General features: G+C 43.1%; 2 protein-coding genes across 2 annotated transcripts; one reads left to right on the forward strand and one right to left on the reverse strand.

The window, feature by feature from the left end:
- Positions 1-1519: 1519 nt before the first annotated feature.
- LOC125526538 lies at positions 1520-2025 on the reverse strand. The gene has a single exon (XM_048691216.1). The coding sequence runs from the start codon at positions 1976-1978 to the stop codon at positions 1649-1651; it is 330 nt and encodes a 109-aa protein (XP_048547173.1). The 5' UTR covers positions 1979-2025; the 3' UTR covers positions 1520-1648.
- Positions 2026-8609: 6584 nt separating this feature from the next.
- Positions 8610-9548, forward strand: LOC125526537 (probable protein phosphatase 2C 37). The gene is made up of 4 exons (XM_048691215.1): positions 8610-8705; positions 8787-9089; positions 9213-9315; positions 9469-9548. The coding sequence occupies exons 1-4, from the start codon at positions 8610-8612 to the stop codon at positions 9546-9548; spliced, it is 582 nt and encodes a 193-aa protein (XP_048547172.1).
- Positions 9549-11859: the final 2311 nt, after the last annotated feature.

Consider the following 11859-nt stretch of genomic DNA (forward strand, 5'->3'; position numbering starts at 1 on the left):
TCCCTCCTGTATACCGCCACCGGCCGAGGTAGCTAATATCGACATTTGGGTTCTTGTTGATACGCTTCCACTTCTACCTCTATGTGAGTTTCTCAAACATATTTATTAAGTAATTTATATTGTTTATTTCAAAATAGTTGAGATCTTATTTTCATTCTTCAAAAAATGTACGGAAGATGGTAGAAAAAATCTACTACACTGATGGCGCTGAATTAACTTATGAGGAGAAAGATCATCTTATCTCATTTATTAGTGATGTTGAGAATTACAATATTAATTATGAAACTCCTGCACATTATGGTCAATACGTGCCACTAGTGCACATGTTGAACTACGACAACATCCATGGAGATGGTGGCATGGTAAGATTTTTCACTATTACGACATCCGCACATCTGTTGCATATATTCTTCTAAAGCTAAACTACATTGCTAACTACGACGTTATTATTATGTTTTTTCAACAGAAGACCCCAAAGGATTGTGTGCCTGATCTGATGTTTTCAAAAGGTCGCCTTGATGTTATTAGCTTACGGCCAAGTCTGCCTAGGCTTCACCGTTGTTCATACCGGATTTCTAAAACCGATGAATACATGACAATCAAAGAATGGAAAAAATGTATGGAGAATTATAGGGATCTACTTGAAAGCAACATTGTGTGAAGCGCAAGAATTGTAGACAGGATAATCTCCATTCTCCATAATGGAGCGTCAGGGCCTATCTTGTTTTATGCTATTTTACATTAGAGAGGGTAGTAGGTCCTAAGAACAATTAAGTAGGGTTGGTTAGATGACTATGATGATGATGAGTATCACTTGTTATTATGTTAACGAGTAGAAGTTGTTTGATGACTATGATGATGATGAGTATGACTTGTTATTATGATAACGATGATGAGTTATTATTAACGATGACGATGCTTAGTTGTTATATCACTATGAGCATGATCAGTTATTATATATATCGGTGGGTGAAATAAACATGGTTAGATTCAAGTGGAGGCAACATGGTGCATATCCAAAGTACTACTAAGCCAAACTTGATCAATCCATGTCTTTTTCACCTACTAAAATAATAACTCATCATGATCATAAAATCATATCATGAGACTACTATAAACCAGTACAAATACAGCGACAATATGCAGTAGAAAAGAAATAGCAAATTTTACCAATAGCGATGCGATGCTATAAACTACTATGAACCCATTTCAACCATGGATGCTGCGTTGCGATGCAGCATCCTAGCCGCGGCGGTGGAAATCGATTCAATGGAGAAAAAGGAAGGCCAGGCTGCAGGGAGGGGAAGGGAAGATGGCGGGGTTCCGGCGGTCGTGCCACATCTTGTACGGGAGTGTGAGAAGAAAAGGGGGAAAAGGGATCAGCTCGATCTAGAAGAAGGGCTGAGCGGAAGAGATAAGGATGACACACGTTACGGGACCACCAGACGACGTGCGAACCGACTGATTTTTCAAGAAATCAGTCGGTTGAATCTAAACATTTTCCTATTTCAAGACATGCTAAAAAAGTTATTTCAACACATATGGCGATAGCAACAACGTTACAGAGATGCATGCAACATGAATATTGGAAATAGAGCATGGATTTCTTGGAGGTATCGCCGTTCCATTCACTGGCTCACTGCCCTTGTCAATCACGGCAATCGTAGTATTTGTTGCATCCCCGGCCCGTGTACGGATAACCGGCCGGCGCCGGGCAGTTACGGACACAGCGTGGCTTGTTGGCGTCCAGGGCTCCGTTGGAGATGTCGCCGGCGCCGTAGACGCGGCTGCGCACGTCCAGGTCCATCGTCGTCACCACCGCGAGCTCCCGCGCCACTACATCCTCCAGCCTCATCGACGACGACGACGACTTTGGCATCACCGCCTGGTCGACGTTGTAGACCGCCGCCGCCTCGGTGTCTGGGCAAGCGAGCACAAGGGCAAGGATCACAAGAGAGACGCACACATTTCTGTCCATGGTAGCTAGCTACCTAATCGATCTGTTTGTGATGGCAACCATGGGGGAGAGCGCACCGATTTGTATATGCATCGAGGTAAATTTGGTGTGAGGCAGTTCTCATGGCCCAATCTAGCCGCTAGCTGCTAGGACCACCAGCTCCATAGTTCTTTACGTTGCTTCCCGTCACAATAACTGGTTGCTTCCATGGAAGGTTTTGGTTTTGGTGGTGTCTTGTTTGTTGTGTCTGAGAACCCGATCGATGGAACACCTTTAGTTACAGTCAAGCTCTGCCTAGGTTCTCTCACCTGCACTGCACTGCATCTACATGCAACCCGCAGACGTGCGAGGTACGTGCCGGTCAGTAGATGGCCAGAGTGGTCCATGAACTATACTAGAATTTTGCCTTTAATACATGTACTTCAGCCCAAATAAAACCCAGCGCTATCAAGCGCGTCTACTTTTTTTTTGAGCATTATCAAGCGCGTCTACTTGACATTGGAGATATCTGTCCTCGACACCTCCCCCCGTTTTCCCGTGTGTTAGTTTTTTCGTCTTCACGACCCCCTGTTTCCTGTATATTATTCTGGTTATCTCAACTGATGCTGCACAAAACAAAAATGTGGAGTAACATAGGATAATCTATACTAAATCAATACTTTTATTTCCGTTCCTACTCAATCCCTCTCTCGATTCGCTTGCTGTTTTTTCACCCATGCCTATCCTGAATTCGTACAATCTTGCAGTAATGTGGAGACTAACCCTTTTTTTTTCCTAATCCATTAGTGTACACCATTTCATATATAGTACTAAATCTTTTTACAGGCGTTGCCAAGGATAGGCCATTGACATAGGTTGTGAGATTGGACTAGGGAGGTGGAGATTTGGGTAAAGTATATATGAGACATGAGTGATGTTGAACAATAAAAATATGCATGTCACATTGCAATGCGCGGGTAGTTAGCTAGTAAGAGATAAGTGGCGGCGGAGCTCTGCTTAGGTTATGATATAGATCTTTCACCTGCACTACACACTGAATCTCCATGCAACATGAAGACATGGGAGGTACTCCTTTTTTAAAAATCTAAACACACTTGCTTTATTAATCAATAATGTTCATCGGGATACAATGTAAATCTGGTGGCTTTAAAACTCAAATATGACGCCCAACATCCAGATTAAAAGCATCTTTAGCGAGCCTCGGAATTGGAATATCTGCCCTTGAAGATGAGGGTGAGTGCAGGCCAGTAGGTGGCCACGGTGGTCCATGGACCACACTAGGATTTTGCCTTCAGCCTAAATATAACCCAGCGATTGCTCAACGCATGTACCTGACGTTGGGCCTTGGCCGCGGAAATACTTTGGTACCAATCATTTCCGCTTCCTGAGTGAGCGCCTGCCTCATTCTGTTCTGGGGGCTCCTATTCGGCGCGTTAAACACCATGAAAGCTTTCTGGCGCCCATGTGCCATCACTCGTGGGCCAGCCCATGTACGTGGCGACCGCTCGATTCTCAGTCCTGGTTCACCGACCGCATTTACTGTTGACTGACGAAAAAAAACAAAAATTTGTAAAAAAAGACAAATAATAGTGAATTCAAAAATGTTCATGGATTTTGAAAGAAGGTTCATGAATTTGAAAAACAAATCATCAAATTTGGGAAAAAGTTCGTCGATTTGAAAAAAAATGCATGGATTTTGAAAAAGAGTTCATCGAACTTGAAAAAAGTTCATAAATTTTAAGAAAAACTGTTGAATGATTTGAATATTTTTCTAACAAATTTTAAGAAAAGTTCATCGAAGAAGAAAAAGAAAAAAGGGAAAAGGGAAAAGTAAAATAAAGAAGAAGAAAAGGAAAAAGATTCAAGTAACCACTTCAGGTTTGGTGGTGTTGTGGTTACTACAGCTTGCGATGTTTTACGGGGTCATAGGTCTGATTCACTCCAAGAGTATTTTTTGTATATTAAAAAATGAAAAAAAATTGATGGGCCGGCCCAGCATGAGAGGGTGTGCGCGCCAGTTTGCAAAATACACAATAATGGGCGCCTGAAGCGCTGCCTTATGTTGTTCCCGAGCCAGCGGGGACTGAAGAGATAGGTGGCAACTGCGCGGCGGATGTTGTCAAAACTTTAGGACCACGATATTTGGCACACGTGTGCCATATAAGCAAAACTATCACACATACCTTTTTCCTTATCTCTATCTACATGCATGCATGGATTACCATGATTTCTCCCCCTTCCCGGCATCCACTTCTTCTAATTATATTCATGCACTAGAGGACAAAAGAGTTGATGTCATCCTAGATTCTCCTTTTCCCAAAGATTTAAAATGTTTTTTAGCTCAAGCCGTCGGTCCGATGCAAAAACCGTTTTCACATAAAAGATTCGTCGCGACGAGATCTTCGAAACTAGATCCCATACTGGTATGTTTCGACGACTTTTTCTAGGGGTCAAAAGTTACCATGTCTGGGCTACATAAGTTATCACGTCTGTGATATGCAAGTTATCGTGGCATTTTCACATAAGTTACCAGGGGCATAAAAATGGTTCTCCCACCATTTCCACATGCACATGCATGTCTACACAAGAGTACACAAAAGTTGATATCATTCTAGATTGTCCTTATTCTGAAAATTTAAAATGTTTTGTAGTTCAAACCATCGGTACAATGCAAAAAATCGTTTTCACATAAAAGATTCATGGCGACGAGATTTTCAAAAGTAGATTTCATATTGGTATGTTTCAACGACTTCTTTTTGGGGTTCAAAAGTTACGACACCTATGATATGCAAGTTATCATGGTATTTTTCACATAAGTTATTGGGATATGTTTTTCATCAACTTTTTCCCAACTTGGTCAAACTTATCACGGTGTTTGTACATAAGTTATCGGGTACGTGACGCGTATATTATCGTGCTATTTTCACATAAGTTAGCAGAGTTACGTTTTTCAACAACTTTTTTCCCTCTTGATCAAAGTTAACATGGTGTTTGTACGTAAGTTATCGGGTATGCGGTTCATATATTACCGTGTTATTTTTATATAAGTTAGTGGGAGGGGGGTATGTTTTTCAACAACTTTTTTCCGACTTTGTCAAACTTACCAAGGTGTTTGTACATAAGCTATCAGGTATGTGGAGTTATTGGGGGTATGTTTTCAGCAACTTTGACCCCCTCCTCAGTCAAAGTTACCACGGTCTTTGCATGTAAATTATCGGGTATGTGTTCCTATATTACCGTGTTATTTTCGCATAAGTTACTGTGGTTATATTTTTCAACAAAAAAAATCCGACTTTGTCAAAGTTACCACAGTGAATTTACGTAAGTTATCAGGTATATGGTTAATATATTACAATGCAATTTTCACATAAGTTAGCGAGGGGGTATGTTTTCAAAAACTTTTCCCCCTCCTTGGTCAAAGATACCGCGGTGATTGTATATTACCATGATATTTTCACACAAGTTACCGAGGGGGGGGGGGGGGGGGGTGTTCAACAACATTTTTCTCTCCTTGGTTAAAGTTACCATAGTGTTTGTACATAAGTTATTGTGTATGTGGTTCGTATATTATCGGGTTATTTTCGCATAAGTTACCAGGGGTATATTTTTCAAACAACTTTTTTTCCTCCTTGGTAAAAGTTACCGAGATGTTCCTACGTAAGTTATCGGATATGTGGTTTGTACATTACCGTGCTATTTTCACATAAGTCATCGGGGCTATGTTTTTCAACTACTATTTTCCCCCTTGATCAAAGTTACCACGGTGTTTCTACGTATATTGTCGGGAATGCGGTTCGCACATTATCGTGCTATTTTCACATAAGTTTTCAGTGGTATTTTGTCAATAACATTTTCCCCTCTTTGGTCAAAGTTATGCGTAAAGTATTGGGTATGTAATTCATATATTGTTGTTTTTACATAAGTTACAGGGGCATGTTTCAACAATTTTTTTTGCTCGGGTTCAAATTATCATGGTGTTTTCACCAAGTTCTCAGATTTGCGGTGCGTATATTATCATGATATTTAAACTTGATTTACCATGTGTATATTTTCAAAAAAAAAATCTTACCATGGTGTTTCGTACCTAAGTTATCATGTCTGTGATACGTATATCCTCATGCTATTTACACAAATTTTACCGGGTATCTTTTCAACAATTCTCTTCCCCATGATGAAAGTTACCACAGTGTTTGTACCTAAGTTATCTGGTATGTGGTGCATATATTATCATGCTACTTACAAAGAATTTACAATGTGTATGTTTTTAACAAATTTTTTCTCGGGTCCAAAAATACCGCGGCGTTTGCACCTACATTATCAGGTCTACGGTGTGCATATTACCGTGTTATTTACACAAAAGTTACTGTTGTGTACTTTTTCAACAAATACAACAGAATATGGACATGGTTAATATGGGCAACATATGTTCATGGCACCTTAAGCAGAAATGAATAAAATACAATTTTGCTTGTTTAGAATGTCATGCTAAGATGCTAACCCAGGTTAAGTACTCTCACAACAAAGATTCTGATGTAAACATGTTACTTTATAGAAGGCTTATGCAGGTTCTGCATATGTACTAGATGAAAAATGTCACCATCCAACATTGAATGGTTCTCTGAACTAGCAGCAGGATGATATGAGAAGGCCACATCCAGAACAGAGGTTGGACTTTCATTTTCTTGTTCACAACATAAATTTAATTCACTATATAAACTATGAGCTAATCATGTGCACGTGGAAGACAATCAAAATTGTTGAGTATCGTATGGATGACTAAACTGAATCATGTCCAGATGTATGGAAGAAACCATACTCAATCAGACGAAACTACAAACTTTGGGAAAAAGAACAATGGCAAATAATCTTGATTACAGTCTGTTCTATCAAGGCAGATTAGCAATAGATCATAATAATGTGGTTATGCCACTGATACATGTGCTACATCCGTGCATGTATCAATCATTTTTGCACACCAGGATCGAGGCACATTTAGGCGGCTTATTCTCTACTAGTACATTAGAATTCAGAAAAGTCCACCCGTAAAAAAAATCAGAAAAGTCACCTACCTAGAATCTATACCTTACGGTTGATGCACTGGAGGGCTGCAGCCAGTGCCCGGGCCTATCAGTCCATGAAGGTGATGTCTAGCTTCCGCACCTACACCTTCAGACTACTGCTGATATTGTATGGGATGAGCAAGACAAGGACGAGCTTGGACGTATGTAGAAGGAGGAGTCTGCTCGCTGATCTCAAAGAAACAAGCAGGACAGGAATGAGCACAGATGGGAACCTAGACAAGGACGAGCTCGGAGGTCAGCTCGACGGGGAAAGCGGCCAAGCCGGCGGCGTATGAGCAGAGGTGAGGTTGAGGGCGAGCAGCGGAGTTGAGATCAGATCGAATTACTGGGCATCGATGGCGAGGTCGACGGCCGCCCGGCCCAGCCGGCGGTCGGCTGGAGGACGAGCCACGGGATTGAGGTGGACGAATGCAGAGTATTGGCGAGTGGCGACTGCGGCCAACAAGAGTTTCCATCTTATCACGGCATGGTGCACGACTTTGATCAAGCGAATCGGTACGCTGGGTTCACTTAGCGGTGGCATACATGCGTGAATACGTACATCTCAACTCCATTTTCTGTGTTTCCAGCGCCTGAGTGGTGAGATCGCGACCTCGGCATCTACAAACGGACGGCATCCAGGTGGGTTGGCAGTTTTGCAAAAACGATTTGGGTTGCCACATACATATTTCGATTAAGTATTAGTTCCTTTTATATTTGTACAAAGGTGGTGGAGAGGAAGACATAGATGACGGTAACTATAGGCTTCAATTTTTTTTTTGAGATTACTATAGGCTTCAATTTAGTATCATATAGATTAGTCACTGGAGGAGGGTGATTTCTGAAACTCTGCCATATCTTTTAGGAGAGCACGCGAAGAGCCAAGGTAATATATTGGGATTGGCTTGATATACATGGTAGCAAATAAAAGCGAGTGAGATAAAGGAAGGACAAATCACCGCCGATCAAACCCGATGTGTTTTTATTCCCGAAAAGAATGTTCGTATGGAATCCTCCGTATATTTCTAGTACTTGCAATAATGAACAAGAAACTAATTAAGGGTAATAAATAGGGAATAGAAGATATGGCCATTTTCCATCAATGAACAAATAGAGGTGAAGATGAGGAAGCAGTAATGCAGCAAGCATTAATTTGCATCCAAAAGCGACGCGAGTACAAGTAATCTCCTTAGTGTTTGAGGAAGAGGTTCCTGCGCTCTATTCCCCCTTCCTCCTACTCCTCTACGAACGTCCGTTTCTGTGTAGCTCTACCCCTCACTCTTGCTAGCCTAGCCAAAATGAAGATGCTCTGCTGCTTCGCGATCGGCGCGAGACATGCTCAGCCTGTTCCTGGGAAGGATCAATCCGTCGTGACGGCCAGCGTCGGCGTGAACAACTTCCCCGCGGCCGGCCAGGGCGGAGTCGAAGCACCAAAGGGCTACGAGGAATGCCACCTGCCGGCGTGCCGCCTTCGCGGGAGCCCTCACCTCGCAACCGTCGCGAAGGAAAAGGAGGGCTCCGGTGCGGCAGTGCGGGCGGCGTGGCGCGGGGCGTACGGGGCGGCGGGGAAGCCGCGGGAGGACGCGGTGACCATGCAGGACACCGTGTCGATGCGCCCGTCCTTCTGCTCTTGGGTCGACGGCTCGCGCATGCACTTCTTCGCCGTCTTCGACGGCCACGGCGGCCCCGTGGGTAACCTCTCTACGAACGTGGCCACACTCAAGCTCATCACCGACTTGTATGTACTCAGAATTTCCGTGGTGGTGCAGGTGTCGGTGGTGTTGAGGGACCACATGCACGCGATCCTGGCGGACGAGCTGACCCGCGCGGCCGTAGCCTACCGAAAGAAGCAGCAGCAAGACGAAGAGGCGGAGCTGTGCGCATGGAAGGGCGCGCTGAGGCGGAGCTTCGCGCGGGCGGACGAGCAGGCGGCGTCGGGGGTGCCGACGGGCACCGTCATGGGGTCCACGGCGGTGGTGGCGCTCGTGGTTCGCGGCCACATCCTCGTGGCCAACTGCGGCGACTCATGCGCCGTGCTCTGCCGCGCCGTCCCACTCTCCCAGGACCGCAAGGTGAGCATGCTGCTGGTGTCATGTGTAATTGTGTATTGTGTTTCTTTCCTCGTCCAATACGAGGTGCGCCTGTCCTTCTCCTCGCTGGGGATTAATGTGAGCTTGATGTGTATGTGGATGCAGCTCACACGGCTGGACGACATGGCGGCGCCCGGTGGCGCACGGATGTACCACTACGACGGGGTGCCGCGCGTGCAGGGGATCCTTAGCAGGTCGCGAGCTTTAGGTATGCACAAGTAGCGTTAACCTTCTTTCAAAATAGTTAATGTCTTTTTTTTGCGAGGTTAAAAAATTTTATGTCAAGAAACTAAAAAATGTCCACGCAAAAAAAATATAACAACAACTATCGTTCATGCATGTATGGAAAATTTGTTCTTAGCTATGCATGCGTCGTGTCATGTGACAAGCAAACAAAGAGTCCTTCCTGGCTTTGTCAGCTACTGCCTACTGCTCACTTAAAAAAAAAAAAGCTACTCCCTACTGCTCAATGCCTCTGTTAGCATTGGCCGTTCAATCGTCCTTATGAAATATATTTTTGCGACTATCTTTTTATGAGAAAGAAAGAAAAGCCTACTATATATTCGTCACGCTGGGTGAGGAATAGTTATTCTTCACCCACTTCTATTTTACCATCAATGCATCATAATTTTACGCTCCGTAAGTTTTGTCTTATTTTCGACGCAAAAAGAGACCCTAATAAAATATATAATCTCCGTAAAAAATATTTTATGTTATGTAAAATTACACACGTAAAAACATAGTCTAAAATACACATAAACTATAAATTTTCATGTCTTATGACCTATATTTTTTTATGTCAAATTTTACGTAGTGAATCAATAGGAATGTAACTATTTGAATTCCAAAAGTAATTTAATTATAAAATGATCGTAAGATTTACTTCGGTTGAAGAATAACTTATTCTGCACCCTGGGTGATGAATAGTAACACTATATATGACTATTCGTCACCCTGGGTGAGGAATAATTATTCTTCACCCCCTCTATTTTGCCATAAATGCACCGTAATTTTACGTTCCGTAAGTTTTGACTTATTTCTAACATAAAAAGAGACCGTAAGAAAATATATAATCGTCATAAAAAATATTTTATGTTATGTAAAATTACAAACGTAAAAACATAATGTAAAATACACATAAACTGTAAATTTTCTTATTTTATGACCTATATTTTTATTTTCTTATGCCAAATTTTACGTAGTGAATCAATATGAACGTAACTATTTGAAATATAAACGTAATTTAATTATGAAATGATCGTAAAATTACGTCGGGTGAAGAAAAATATGTCGTTTTGCTCACATGCATTATTAGTGCTGGATTTGTTAAGTTCTTTTTTCGTGAATACATTCGATGCGTGTATCTTTGCATTGATAGAATAGAGAAAAGATTACATAGTGAAATCGTCAGGCCACGTACACAGAGAGGCATGGTCGATGATGCAAAGTGAGCGTTAGGAGCGTGTGTTCTGACCTAGGTGTTGCTAAAGTTCAGGTTACATGCAGCTGGAATTTTGTCTATTCTAGGCCAGCCTAATAGCAGTTTCAGAAATTCTTAACAAATCCTAAAGGCCCATGTAGTCCATTTATACAAGGTAAGAGGTGGAACTAAAGTTTAGTGTCACATTGCTAGTTTAGAGAGAGTTGGACCTCTTTATAAGGAAGGTTCTTTCCTCACATGTATGAGCATGAGAACAAGAGGGACATACGCGCGCCTCCTACGCTGCCCGCCTCGCCGCGACGCGGATTGCGGGAATGAGCCGAGCCGATGTCTAATGTTTTTCCAATCTGAATGGCTCGCCTCTTCGACTGAAGTCTGTTCCCTTCGTCTCCCTCTTCCGCTTCATCTCCCGTCGCTGGCCTCTCGCCTCCTTCTCTTGCGTCTATAAAGGGAGGTCGCTCCTCTCAGAGAGATGCACAAGAACTTCTTCCTCTCGCCACCGGTTCCAATCTCTGAACTACTACTGTCTTCCTGATCCCGGCTTGCGGCGTGCACCGCAGGTCGGGACAGTAGGCCTCCGAAACCGCACCTCTTTGAGTCCTGTACGGGAGAAGGGTGATAAGGTTTTTGTGGAGCGCTCCGCGCGACTACTGACTTCTTTGTCACGGACACCCGGACTCCGACGAAGACTTCTTTCCCAACGTCGACAACCTCCTCGACGACATGGCTGGCGAGGATGTCGACCCCAAGTCCAATGCTTCTACTCCTGTTGTCCCATATGTGTTCTTCCTATTTCTGATAGAAGTCCTGCCACAGTTCTTTGCTTTAGTGTTTGCCCTACATATGTTAGGTTCTACTTCATATATGCAACATTATGTAGTGTCTGTCCTAGATGTGTTCAGTTCAAGTTCATATATGCAGGTGCTATTTACTTTCTCTCCGCCAGATTGCATGACTTGCTTTATCACGGCTATATTAGTCATGCTTTATCTAGTCTTTCTGTTAATAAAATCTTTTAGTAAATTGCTCATATTTCCAACAATCCAAAAACCTTGCACCTCTTTGAGTCCTGTACGGGAGAAGGGTGATAAGGTTTTTGTGGAGCGCTCCGCGCGACTACTGACTTCTTTGTCACGGACACCCGGACTCCGACGAAGACTTCTTTCCCAACGTCGACAACCTCCTCGACGACATGGCTGGCGAGGATGTCGACCCCAAGTCCAATGCTTCTACTGCTGCTGTCCCGTACGTGTTCTTGTTCTTTCTGTTCGGGGTCCTACCACAGTTCCATATTCTAGTGTTTGCCCTAGA

Source organism: Triticum urartu, unplaced genomic scaffold (assembly GCF_003073215.2).
Source record: "Triticum urartu cultivar G1812 unplaced genomic scaffold, Tu2.1 TuUngrouped_contig_10422, whole genome shotgun sequence".
NCBI lineage: Eukaryota > Viridiplantae > Streptophyta > Magnoliopsida > Poales > Poaceae > Triticum > Triticum urartu.

What these genes read in the sequence shown, in the direction of transcription:
- LOC125526537 (XM_048691215.1), top strand. Translation starts at nt 8,610, where the DNA reads ATGCAGGACACCGTGTCGATGCGCCCGTCCTTCTGCTCTTGGGTCGAC. An exon ending in TCGACGGCCACGGCGGCCCC is followed by an intron (nt 8,706 to 8,786) that starts GTGGGTAACCTC and finishes GTGGTGGTGCAG; the next exon opens with GTGTCGGTGGTGTTGAGGGA. An exon ending in TAGCAGGTCGCGAGCTTTAG is followed by an intron (nt 9,316 to 9,468) that starts GTATGCACAAGT and finishes ATTTGTTCTTAG; the next exon opens with CTATGCATGCGTCGTGTCAT.
- LOC125526538 (XM_048691216.1), bottom strand. Translation starts at nt 1,978, where the DNA reads ATGGACAGAAATGTGTGCGTCTCTCTTGTGATCCTTGCCCTTGTGCTC.